A 14,044-nucleotide genomic window follows, 5' to 3' on the forward strand; every position below is an offset into this window, starting at 1 on the left:
AGTTTGGGGAACTTTTGGGAACAAAAACTAGGTTTAATAAACAAAAAAAAAGCAAAAAAGCAGAAACAGAACAAAAGATTTAGAAATAATGACTATTCAATAACCACAAACCATATAGATTGGAAAAAAAAAGAAAAAAATGTGTACCTTTTTTATTGCTTTGCCTATAAGGTTATCTCCAACCGGTATCAAAACTCCTCCGAAGATAGCCAGCACAGCACCGATGACAGCCCCAGTGAGGAGCCCACAGTTTCTGTTACAGCCCATTCCTCTCCTTTGTCAGGGTGCAGACAGACGATGTAAAAATATCCTTGCTGTAAGGCTTGATGCCTTTTTCTCACTTCTTGGTCCCAACAGACTCACTGATCTTCCTGAGAGAAGCTGCTAGCACAGGAGAGAGTAAATAAAAATCACATTCCAAAGCTCAATGTACAAAGTGCATGAGGTGAACCAGGTAGGAAGATGGCATATCAAAACCAGCCAGCCAGTGGCAGCCAGTGCCAAAAAAAAAAAAAAAAAAAAAAAAAAAAAAAAATTGCATGTACTTTTGGCAAGCTAGTCACTTGTTACAGACAATTATGGTTTTTTGTTCCAATTCTCCAAAAGACAGATAAGTTCTTTCATTAGTCTTTTTGGGTTTTTTTGGCTCTGTTGCATTAGGGTGAACTGACATAATTATTACTCAGCTGCTACTCTTCCTGAGGCAAGCACCTTCCCTAAAATCCATCTGTGCCAAAAAAGGAGGCTATAGCCCTCTGCTTTCATCACAGCCTGACGTGCCCATGGCTCCCACTTCAGGCAAAACCAGGAATTTACACCACTAGTGTGAGCTACCCAGGCTAATTCTGCATTATGCCAGCAAGGAAATCCTCAAGGTCTGTCAGCACCTTGGTGGGAATGGCAGCCTCTAATGGGAGGCATCTACGAGAATCCTGTCTTTCCAGATGTCTGTCAGTCCACAGTCTACTACTGAAGGGACAAAACTTTGTTGCAGCAACTTCATGACAAATGCATGACTGGATTTTCCTTTTAGAGCTGCATTCTTAGTTTCATCAATCCCAATTGCCTTACAGAAAGGCAGACTTCTTAAAGCAAGTCTAGATTTTGATCTTTGAAAGATGTAACACCTCATTCAGTCTCAGAAAAAAAAAGTCTGCAATTACTTATTGGAGAACAACAGTTGCTGGTAATACGTGCTAACATATCTTAAGATCTGGCCCCTAGTGAAAGGTGTTGTAAAGAAAAATCCGAAAGATACCAGTACTGAGAGATATGGTAAAACATAAGCTCCCAGTGACATTTTTTCCTATGTGTTACTGTTTATGAATAACTGAGACAAAGAGCTGCCTAATTTGCAGTTTATTCTTGCTCTGAAATTAATCACATCCACAGAATTTGCAAGTTTGTTACTTGATTTAGACTTCCAGCTAACAGCAAATCTTCTGTTTTCTATTTTAGATATCAGTGTCCATATCCTTTTTATTCTTACCAATTTCTATTTGTTAACATGTTGTGATCATCTCTAAATCAATTTTAAAGCAGGTATTAGTTGCAGGGTTAATTACGCGTTCAAGACCAAACACAGAGAGCAAAGGAAAACAGAAAGATGGAGTGGAAGAACAACTCAACCTGAATTCCCAGTTTACTCATGAGGATTGAAGGTTTAAAAAATCTTCATGGATTTCTAAATAGTAAAGCAGGTGTAGGAATAGCATGTGGTTTACTTTCGTAAACGCTGTTATGAGGTCCTTTTATTAAAAAAAGGACAGGTACAGCATGCGCTGACACATAAGGTACCATGGTCAGCAGGCTAATGATGTGTCCTCCCATGTCCTACCAAACTCACAATTATATGATGTCTGTACCTGAGCCCAGACCGCTCCTTTTGTCTGCACTGGAAATCCACCTTTTGCCTGGTCTTGCACTAGCAGCAGTTTATGGGTCCCTTGACATTAACAATGACTATTTCTGTACATTTGAGCTCATTTGGTATTTTGATCATTTCTCCTTGGATACTTGCAAGTAGAATGACAAAAAGACTACTTGCAATCTCAGAAGAATGCCCTTCCTATAAAAGTCAGCTAGTCCACCCACCTGCCACCAGGTGATTCCTTGCGCTTCCCACATCAAAACTTTGCCCTTTGATTGCTTTACCTGCACATACAAGGGACTGAGAAGGAAACCAGATTTGGCTGAAGTTTTTGACTTTGGCTAGGGACTGAGAAGAATCTCTTTCCAGCTGTTAACCTGGCTTTTCTGCTGGAGGAGGTGCACCTTATTTGAACCACAGGTTTACTTAGTTGCCTTCCTCTCTACCAGCCCTGTTACTCTGTGCCTTTGCACACAACAGCAATAGAAACTCATCAAATATGTAACATCAAGAAAATAATCTATTTTCGCAAACTTTTCATGCAACCTGTTGCACTTTTCACAAAGATAACTGAAAGATGACTTGACTGAATTATAAATACACCAAGTTGCTAAAGGCTCTTTGGTATAGTGGATGGATGCATAATGTGGCTAACGGCAAACTTCAAAGCAAACTCAAGTTAGAAATTCATTGGACCTGAATAACTTTTAAGTGGAAGTCACTAGGACCAACTCTCATGTCTTTTAGATATGTTCAGATCAGGATCTTTAGTCTGGCAAAAGCAGAACTGTAATACTGCTATGCAACTCATTGGATAAGTGATGTAGGAATTTAAAAATCTGACTGCTGTTATATATTGTAGCAAATCTAAGGAGAAGCAGAAATTCTCAACGAAATAAAATTCTGAGAAGTACATATTCAGGTTGATTTTTTCCCCCAATGGTCTCTATTCAAGCAATTTTTTTTTAAAAGTGTGGAAATACACATTTTAAAATTAAAAATGGAAATTCTCTCTTCCAAAAGAGGGCTTTTAGACATTGTCAGACTTTTTTCTTGGCTTACATACTGAAGCTTTTCAGATTCAACAGATATACACCTTCTACCAAAATACATTTCCATCTAAGTTTCTAGAAGCTGTTCCAATGGCTTTTTTTTGTGTTAGGTAGATTCATCTCTCATGAGCACCAGCAATAAACAGCTAGAAAGCAACTGGCTGCTGCTAACTTGTGTATATTCCAAGCTTTTGCAAACTGTAAAATATTCACCCTTCTTCCACCAAACACAATGCAACAGCAGTCTAGACATATCTCAATTTATGCAATTCAAATTATCCGTTACACAACTGCAATGAAGAACACTCACAACATAACACTCAATTTCCCATAGAAGACAACCAGCTATTCTCATCTATCGCAACTGAATGTAAAATGTGAAGGTTATAGTAGAAATTCCCAATAAGAATGCAGTTGTGGCTGGGAATTCATATTCAAGCAGAAATAATTTACCTTAAGCAGAATAGAAAGTATCGTTACAAAATTAGATACTGACTTTGACACTATACTATCAATTAAACTTAGACTGGACTACAGGATTAATAAGAATATTCACCCCATTCTAAAGTGTTGGGTATGTACTTTTAAATATTGTTCCAAATGTCCTTAATAGAATATTGACAATGGAAATGGTCCATTCAAATCTCTGAAAAGACAGTTTATAAGCAACTGAGTAGGAGGAAAGATGCAAAATGTTATTAAACTTTTTCTTCCCTACTTAACTTATACTTCTGTACATGTCAGTTTAAAGCAAGCCCTTATAAAAATCAAAGAATATTATCTGTATTTTCTTAATGATTTCTCCAGCTCTAATAGTTATTTTTAAACATTGCTTGACATGGCATGACTTCAATTCTGACAGAATCAGATTCATTGCCCCATATGAGAGCAACTACATGGGGAAAAAGCAGTGTGTATAGTGAAAATTAAAATGGGTTTCAACCCCAAAACATGGTGTTTCTCCAAAGTCAGATGGTGGGATCAAAAATCCTGAAATTATTAAAAGATGCGTTTGCAGGTAAAAGGTTATTTCTGCTTTATTTTTTTTAATCTTTGACATACTTCGAAATTATAGTTTTAAGCTTCTTATCTGCAATAGCACATGCTACAAATATCACTTTAAAAAGATGCATTTCTTATAAATTCACATGACTCCAGAACTGTAGTTTCAAGAATATTAAATACCAAAAGACAGAATGCAATTGGGAAACCAGCAATACTGAACAAAAAATACCATTGCTAACATAGTAACAAAGCATTTCACTAGTACATGTAAAATTTCACTGTTTCTTGCAAACAGCTTTTCAAAATCCTGTCATTTTATTTTATATTATAAATAAATATTTTCAAGACCTTTCCACCAACTTATTTTGAAAGTATTTCTGAGGAAAACCCTCTGATTTTAAACGTTGTATCATATGACTCACCTTGAATAAGGGCAACTGACTTTTCAGCTGAACATACAAGTACTTAACACATGACTTGCATCAAGTTACGAGTAGACAAGCAGCTAAATCTCCCCACCAAGCACATAACCTCTAAACTTCGAGGGAGTGTTTATATATTCCAAGAGACGTCAGTTCCCCCCTTATCATTTTGCCAGAAGAAAAAGTTAAGTTGTATTGGTGCTGGGGGGAGGGGGTGGGGGGGGCGTTATTTTTACAGTCTGACTAAAAGCCACTACCTACATCTCGTGGTAATATACTTAGCAGCTTAAATTTTTGTCAAATTTTGATCCAAGTGAGTCAAAGGTCAAGGATACAAAAGGGTAACTTACTTATTTGTTCCTGGTCACTTCTTCTCTAATATCCACTTGCTTTAAAACTGCTCACATTAGCAAGTTATGACTAACCAATTCCTGACAGCTTCTTCAAGATACAGAATATTTTCAAATATTCTTTGCTATGTAGCATGCCTAACTGTGTAAGTAAAGCCTTACTATTGCAGTCATTCTCTGTCAAAATACAGGTTAAACACCTTTGCAGCTTAATCATCGTGATAGTATATTTTCAAGTAATAAAAATCAGGAAATGTCAGAATATTTTTTAAAGGGATTTGTTTTCACAGCTTGGATTACAACATTTCCTCACAAAGTGCTAAGGCTCTTCCTCTTTTACTGCAAGTTCAGTGAACCTCATCTCAGAAGTTTCTTTTTCTTAATGTATCTAAAAATCACTTATTTTTACACTAATGTCTGTGTAAACCAAAGTATCACCCCAGCACAGTGTCTATTAATAATTAACAATAATCAGTTTGACAAGCTTTTGCAGAAATATTTTTTAAATGCCTCCTCATCCCAGGTGAATTAAATGAACAGATTGTTTTAAAAGATTCTTCTGGCAGCAGCAAGAGGAAGTGATTTATATTTGGCTTATTTAATTATAAGAGAGAAAATACTTCTAAAAATAGATTCTCAGGTCCAGACTTTCAGGGTATAGCACTGAATAGATTGTGATCCACATGTTTAGTATTTGCTGTGTGTTTTGACTGATTGTTTACTGTTCTGTTTTTTATATTGCCCTAGTTGAAAGTTAAGCTTTTGTGGAAGAAGCTCCCTTCTTCTAATCTACTCCTGCTAAGTAAATCTAAGGTGGATGAAGAGTAATGAATTTGAGGTTTTATCTCCTCATAATGAAAGCAAGAGTGAAAGTGAGGCTGGTCCTTTGAAAGCCACCCATAGGACAGTCTTTGTAGAAGGCTCGCTGCCAGGGAAAGTTGCTGACCCTGACTAACTCCAGTTTCACATCCTTGAAAAGAGCAGTAAATTTGCTTTCCTCTATTCTCTAATTAGGGAGTGGAGTTTAACTGCTGAAAGAAGCAATCCTCCACACTATGGTTCCCATGCACTACTTTCATGAATATTATCATTAATTATTTCTATTAGACATCTCTTTGTATGATGCTCTTGTTAGGGATCCCCCAGCTTTCCTCCCAGGCTGCACTGCCTTCTTCACTGTTGATTTGTCTCTTCTAAGAGGAAGTAATTCCAGTTACTCACACCTGCCCATGGAGATGCTCCCTACCATGCTCATTTTCTCCATTTGCGTTGTATGGGATTCAGTGTGCATCATTCATTAGGGAGGAAAATATCGACTGCTGTCTTTTTGTTGGAATCCTAAAAGCACTAAAGCAGATGTAATGAAGCTCAGTTTTCAACATACACATGCTGAATTGTATCAGCTAATTTTGTGACTTATATCCTATTATTGTCCTATATAAGCAAAACCTCTTCTAGCAGGCAGTGCTTGGCAGTGAAATAAGGACTGCTAGGCTCAACTGCAGAAACCATCTAAAAGGATTTGAAGCTAAGAGAGAAGCTGTGCACTTCTGGATATCAGTCATTTCCGTTTCTTAAAAACAAACTGAACCAAACCATAAGTACTTAATGGTCTTTCTGTGTTCTCTGGCTTCATATCAGAGTTCAGAGGTTATAGGGGAGAAAATACAGAGTGATGACAGAAAAAGCAAAAAAATTATGTACTTCATTGGAGTTCCCAGTGATGTGGCGACAGACAAAATACGCCACAAGGAGAAACTGTTGAGAAAGAGAAATAGTGTAAATGACACTCACATGCTTGATGAAGACACAGAAAACCACAGGAAGCAGAAAAAGACAAATGCTGTTGTTAACTCCAGATTAAGTCCACCCACATTTCCTGGAATATATATACTACTGACAAGAAAATGCTGAAGAGATAAGTGTTATTCCTGGCTTTTCTATACAGGGGCCTTTTGGAAATCACTTTCTTTGGGGTGCTTTCTAATACAGAGGGAACAAATGAGAGTTATCATCTGTCTATACGCCCTGAGATTCCTAAACACTCAATGCCCCCCTTTTATTTTACATTAAGAACCCTTCCATCAGGGAATGACATACCTTTATGGTACATATAATTTGAATTTTGAGGATGCCCACATAAATGTTGCCACATTCCTGTGGGAATTCTCTGATGTACAGTACAGCACAGCATGATTTTATATTCCCGTGTTTCCACAGTCATGGCACTCTCAGGGTTTTTCTTCACCTGCCTGTGATGAAACTTGTAAAAACTAATCTTAACATTAATCCCTTGTCAGATGTGGAGATGTGGCTGAGGCTAGCAAGCAGATTAGAAAACTCCAGGGAATTCCTTTCTATACTTCCGCACCCTCTGAATTTTTCAGAGGACACTAACCTTTAAAAAAAAAACAACAACAAAAAAAACCCCTTCTAGTTGTTAGGTAAAGTGCCAAGCCCTGGGGTTGAAGATGAGGTTAATGTTCTTAGCATTCAAAACATGATTTTCTATAATCTTTTGAGTACTCTTCCTATTTTGAAATAAATGTGTGAGAAATTATGTTTACCTCCTTTCTATGGCAAGTAAAAGCATAGATTTATTGTTTATCTGGCTTATTCTATTAGCATCATCTTACTTGGCTTCTACACTCCCTACCCAAAATCCTGTTGCCATCACTTAGTGGTCCTCTTTGGCTTCTCCACAGTTATTAAGTCCCACAAAAAGGGTGCTTGGTACTGAAAGATTTAAAACATTCCAAAAAACCACAAAAATTAAGAACATGTGGCTCCTGTCCCCAAATAAGCTCTTCCTGATTCAACACACTCATATTCACTCATGTCCACTTAGTTCTACTGAGGAGGAGAACAAGGAATATGAATCATCTACAGAAGAAAATGTGCAATATGCCACCAGCTGGATAAGACTTCTATCCCTCCGCATGTATTGGAGATACTAGGGGGTGTTCCTTTATAGGGAGTGAAATTTTGTGTTCATAAAAGGCAGTTTGATTTCCTATGGATATGAAAACCTTCTGTGTATCATGTCATCATATAATACATAAGAAACAGCACATGAGCTGTCCACCCAGACCAGCCTCAACAATTTACTTCACCTCTATTGCATAAGAGCCTCCTCTAGAGTGAACATGGCCTATCTTCAAGTACTGCCTATAAAGAACTTGAATATATAACACCCAAATTATAAAAATAATAATACAGAACTAATATTTTTTTTCCTAAATGATATATTCACTATCTTTGTTTTGGGTACTCTTACTGTGACTGCTATTTTCTACCACCTAATTTTCCAAAAGCCATGGGAGAGAACAGAGTTACATGGCAGGAGTTGTCACCTCAGTTTAAAAGAAGGAAGTATCAAGATCACAGAATCACAGAGTCACCAAGGTTGGAAAAGACCTGTAAGATCATCAAGTCCAACCATCAACAACAACAACAAAAAAAAAAAAAACCAAAACCAAACAACACACCACACACCACCATGCCCATTAAGCCGTGTCCTGCAATGCCACGTCCACACGTTCCTTGAACACCTCCAGTGATGATGACTCCACCACTTCCCTGGGCAGTTTATTCCAGTGTGTCACCACTCTCTCAGTAAAGAAATTTTTCCTAATATCCAGCCTGAACCTCCCCTGGCACAACTTGAGGCCATTTCCTCTTGTCCTGTCACTCATCACTTGGGAGAAAAGGCCAACACCCACCTCTCTGCAACCTCCTTTCAGGTAGTTGTAGAGAGCAATAAGGTCTCCCCTCAGCCTCCTCGTCTCCAGACTGAACAACCCCAGTTCCCTCAACCGCTCCTCACAAGACTTGTGCTCCAGACCCCTCACCAGCTTCGTCGCCCTTCTCTGGACACGCTCCAGCACCTCAGTGTCCTTCTTGTAGTGAGGGGCCCAAAACTGAACACAGCATTCGAGGCGCGGCCTCACCAGCGCCGAGTACAGGGGCACCATCACCTCCCTGCTCCTGCTGGCCACAAAGTTGACCTTAACTAGATATTTCAGTTGTTTCAGTTTTGCTTTTAATATCTTATCTTTAAGGACCTAAAAGAAAAGAAAGACCTAGTTTCATAGCAATAATTATTTTCTTGTTTAAAGTTAACTACAAATATTTGTTGCAAATAACTTTATCCAGGTAAAACGTATGCATCTGGCCTAAGGAAGATGAATTGGTTTCCTCTCCTCTCAATGGAGAGGTACGAGCACTTCCATGGACACATCCCATCTACCTTAAATGCTTATCTTAGACAAGGATGTATTAGATCCTTTGGAGGTACTGATGTCTCTCCTTTAACCATGGAGGATCTAAACGGCTCATTTAATTCAGACATCTAACTTTTAGAAGGTTAATGCTAGAACAATTCCACTCAAGCTCCTCTTTCAGCTCATCCCCTCGTCAGTGCACCATACTGACAATACCAGAACAGCTATACAAGGTTCTGGTAAGTGTAAACAAGTTGTGAAGCAAGAAGAAAATGCAGTGAGAAAACTTCAAAATATTTACCACCTGACATTAATGGAAAGTTTGGCCAAAAATTGCAGAGGTGTTGTAGCATTTTTTTGCCCACCTCGCACCACAGACTTTTACTGCAGATGTGTTGGCTTTCAAAGCTTTCCAGTGTATGCCCTGAGGCATACTCCAACCACTCATATAAAGCAGTCTTCAGCCCCCTGAAAAAAGATCTTCCCAAAATATGCATTAACACCTGATTTCCCAACACAAGAGCTTGGAAGACTCATTCCAAACTGCTGTGTAGCTCCTTCATTACCCACTAATGACTCTTAACTGTAGTTTTCCCAGCTCTGTGAAGTGTTAGGACATAAGGTGCTGTCCCTTGTGATTCTCACTGTGTTCTGACCATACGGAAAACATCCTAAAATACCATTGGCTCAAGCCAACTTGGCAGCAGTACAGTGGAAACAGTGTGATATATTTGGCTCCTGCCAGTGATATGACAGTTTCTCTGTCATATTGTAACCAGGTTCTTTAAAGGAAAAATGGATGATGGAAGACGCAGCAGCTGCTTCATTTTATTTTTTCCCCAGAAATATTGATTCTGAGCTCTTCTTCGCTGACTACCTCATGCATAAACTGCTGCCTTTCTCAGTCCTCAAAATCACTTTTAAAAATTATTTTCAAATTATTTTAGCAGGGAAATGAGGTGAAGAAAGCACAAGAGAGGCAGGGTTAGAGCCAACTTTGATTCTTCCACTCCTATGGGTTCATGTGAGAGTCACTCAGAACGTGGATAGGAAAGAACTTCGTAGAACTGAACCCAATACAGAAACTGTAATATAATAACTTAGGCTTCTGGGTGAGTCTGAAGCATCAAAGAGCCATAAAAATCTGTTACCTAAACGGCTGGGTCAGTCTATTAATGCTAGAGACATTTCTCACTGAAACCTAAGGAGAGCACAGAGAGGAGGCTCCAATGGTAGGGGAGAAAAATTTTGAAAGCAGACGTCTTTTGGAAGTCAGGAGAAATTTAATAAATCCTACTTGGATATATTCCACTTCTTGCAAAACTCTTCTCCTTGGCTCAGAAGTCACAGAATAATGGAGTAATTCAAAATTCCTTCACCGGTGCAATACCTGGTTGAGAAATAGTCACCATAGTGAATCATCCCAAACAGACAATGGCAGTGGCTTTGATGAATGACTGGGTAGTCTTCATGTTAGCTTTTGCCTACCAGCTACACCATAATTTTGTCCGTGTAATATTTAAGAACAACATACGTACAGGGGATTTTTCCAGTTAATGAAGAGGTAAGTTTAAGGTCAACTTTTTGGTGACTTCTCAAGAGTTGGAGACCTATCAAATAATTGACACCCTTTTCTTTCAGTTCACATGTTCCAGACCCGGAGACATGTCCTTGTTCTGAACAACATGCAGAAGATCTTCTCCAGGACTTCAGTCAGCCTCAAACACAAAGTACTAAAGGCAGACCATAAGCCTACTGCCAGAAAAAACCCTGCTCTTCATCAGGTCAGAACAAGAAGAAAGCTTTACTTAACCAACCCCATATCCTGGGACAGTTCCCCAGCCCCACTCTGAGAATCAGAATCGGTGGTTGGGATAGCACCAGGAGATCCAGGCCTCTGCCAGTGAGACATGTGTTTTCTACCAAAAGAAAGGGTGACATAGAAAAACATCTGGAGAATCAATACAGGCCAAAGCCCTTCCTGATTAAGCTTTCTCCCTCAGGGGAAATCTCAGAGACTACAGCAGTGGCAGCACGGAGCTGATGGAAACACCCTCAGAAAAGCAGACTGTCCCCTCCAGCCGGCAGCAGAGCTACAGACCGTGTGGGTCTTGCCTAACAGTCTGGGTGACGAAGCAATACTCAGGCAGTTTCAAGAAAATGTGCACCGAATGCCATGGAGTTTTTCACCTTTTATATCCTTTCCCTATGGATCTTGGTGAGCTAGGCTTTATTTAAACTACTTTATTACACAAAAACTTTATTATACAAATTTTCTTATACCAAAGGATGCTTTTTCTCTTCTTCATTCAAAAGTGCTAATGTGCTACTTGTGTGTGTGTGACAAAAAAGGAATACTTCCTTTTTTCATATTTTTCTTGAGAGGGTATTTAATTACTACAATGAAAGTATAAAACATGGATAACACATACACAAAAATATCCAACTGAAAAATAAAATCACCTTTGCCACAAGAGATATCTTGGCAGCAGCTGGAGGTCTTGAGAGATGAGGAAAATCTGTGTAGTAGTATTGCGTATTAAGAAACATGAACAACTATGAAGAACAGAGCAGTACAAAAAGTACTAGCGGTGATTTCTGTGCAGTAGCAGTGAATGCAGCAGGCAACTTATAGATACCCTGAACTTCTCAGTTTATGTCATTTTCTGATGCTATGATATTGCATTATTCTTTCAAATGAAACCATGTTACAGAAATATGCATATAACTACCAGTTATCCAAAAAGTGGTTCCAAAATATAATAATTTAACTGAATAAAACTACATTTCTGATCATTTTCCTGGTTGTGCCAATTATATAAATGCTTCTGAGGTATCACTTCAGAAAAAAATCCCCAAAACTAGACAACTACAGACTACACATATTTTATGAATAAGACATTTTTGCCAAGTAAATAAAATAAATCACTGAGTTAATATCATAGTTATTGTGTCAGTTGTTAAAAAGAATCAGATCACTAAAATAGCACAAGTTATTAGTATTTACATGACTATGCTACATTTATTGAGTTCATCTCAGGACTTACATAAAAATTAATTTAAGATATGTCAGTTACATCAGTGTCTTTACTGGACATGAATTATAATTTTAAATCTACACAGAAATGAACATATATGCCTTTTCCTATAATTAATAATTACTACGGGATTTTCAGATGTTAATTTATAAAAAATTCACTTATAAAACATATGCATTTTATGATCAGCCATACACTTGATATTTCTCTTCATTCATATTTATTTTTGATAGTAAATATATATAATCCTTTATATAATAGACTTTTATATATACGATGATTCACAGACAAATGATTATATGCACTTGTTAGAGTTTAAAATATGAATACATCCATTTTTAATTGCAATGTACAGTGAAATATTAGCAATATATTAAATATTAGCAATATATTAATATATGCAAGTGAAATAATTTGATTATCAGTATATTTACTCTTTCTAAATTCTAGTGAATGGGCTCTTCTTAGAGTTATAAACAGTCAAGTGCAATAGTACGCGCACAAGAAATGAATGCAATGTCCACCTGTGTGCTGAGAAACTGCATTTAGTCCAGGAGCAGGGTCACATACCTGTATGGACGGTGAGCTGCTCTCACTACTCTTGCCAACAGGAACTGGATTGCTGCAGAAGAGCCTGCTAAGTTAGCGCCTTATTCACAGAAAAATCAAGTTGCTGTAGCAACCCTGGAGCAACCCTGGCTGCCCAGTGCCCTACGAGTCAGTTGATCTTTCATCAGCCACAAAAAGAAATAGAAAGTTGCAGAGATATTTTAAACTCCTTGGTAGCTAAGCTGTCTCAAGTGATCAGGAATTATAAGACCTCTTTCACACTTACTCTTTGCAAGAAAGACCAGTTCTAAGAAATCCTTTCAACACCAGCCTCTGCCTCTAATCTCTACCCTCTGCCTCTAATCTCTACCCTCTGCAATAGCCCAGCACTTGGAGGCAATGCATCAGGTCCCTGTTGCTGATCCAGAACAAGCTTAATTGACTTTGCAATAACTCTTTGCAAACAGTCTGATCCCAGTTAATCCTCACAACACACTGGGAGCCAGGTAAGGAGTTCATACTAGAGATAACTCTCCAGATTTGGGCTTACTATACTTATTTACACAAAGCACAGAGACAGGTCAGAATGAGGGATCACAGCTGTGAATACAGCTGTTTAAATTCATGGGACCCTTTCTAATGATTTCCACAGGCTTTGGTTCAGAACTTTGTTGTCTAAGTGGACATCTGAGCCAAGTGAGAGTGCTATTGTCCCCTCTGCCTGTCCTTTTGGATCCTTGCTAGATCTTTTTATCATAGCAGTGTTGAACTGTTTAAAATACTTTTTAAAGACTATTAAAGTGTTAAAGTTTTAAGCGCTGTATTAATTTTTTTATTTGAACAGTGGATTGAGGCACCTCCTTCCAGGCAGTTACAACAAATAGCAACAGTGAGCAGCCTATCTGCCAAGGCCTTTCATAATTAAGATAAAAGCTGTCCCAGAGGGTTAACAGGACCCCGAGGTGAGTTAGTATTGCAGGAGCCATAAAGCTATGTCCCACACGTACTAACTCAAGAGGCATCCCATGGCGTAAGCCTCATTGCCCGGCTTTCTATGAAGTTTCTCCTTCTCTGAAGTTAGTCAGAAAATGAAGCAAGAAGGGAAAGGAAGGAAACAAAAATATTCCTGAAATTTCCATTAATCTGGATATTTTCTGACCTATCCTCTTATGTAAATGCTGCTGTTCTACCTTTGGTCTTCTTGGAGTCCCGTTGATTTCTTCCTGTGTGGCTTTCGCAGCTGCAGCCTCCAGCTTGTTGCCAGACTTCCCTTCTGCCTTCCTTTCTACATGTGCTTCCTTTTACTCCTGTTTCCTTCCCCAGCATCTCCTCCCTCCTCCAGCTCTCTGTATCTCACCCACCTTCCACCCTATCTTCTCAGCAGCCACTCCTCCACCAAGCATCGTCTCCGCTCTGTCTCCTCCCCCATTGGATTAGCCTCTATTTTATTCCCCACTTTCAGAATTTACAGCTTTCCATCAATTCTGTCCTTGTCCCCTGCCATTAACATTTATGCTTCCCCAGATCTCCCATGA

At 38.6% G+C, this 14,044-nt stretch overlaps 1 protein-coding gene across 3 annotated transcripts in view; it reads right to left on the minus strand.

Moving 5' to 3' along the window:
• The window catches only part of CD36 (CD36 molecule), a 39,239-nt gene extending 25,518 nt beyond the window's left edge, over positions 1 to 13,721 (minus strand). The window contains exons 1-2 of one of the 3 annotated variants that reach the window (XM_059815953.1): positions 13,700 to 13,721; positions 148 to 384 (exon numbers count right to left, since the gene is read on the minus strand). In XM_059815953.1, coding sequence (XP_059671936.1) covers positions 148 to 267 — 120 coding nt within the window. In that variant the 5' untranslated portion in view covers positions 268 to 384; positions 13,700 to 13,721. Of the gene's footprint in view, positions 1 to 147; positions 385 to 4,349; positions 4,469 to 13,699 lie in introns of those variants that run through there. The other 2 variants (XM_059815951.1, XM_059815952.1) reach the window with 2 other exon arrangements.
• Positions 13,722 to 14,044: the final 323 nt, after the last annotated feature.

This window comes from Gavia stellata, chromosome 4 (genome assembly GCF_030936135.1).
Source record: "Gavia stellata isolate bGavSte3 chromosome 4, bGavSte3.hap2, whole genome shotgun sequence".
Taxonomy (NCBI): Eukaryota; Metazoa; Chordata; class Aves; order Gaviiformes; family Gaviidae; genus Gavia; species Gavia stellata.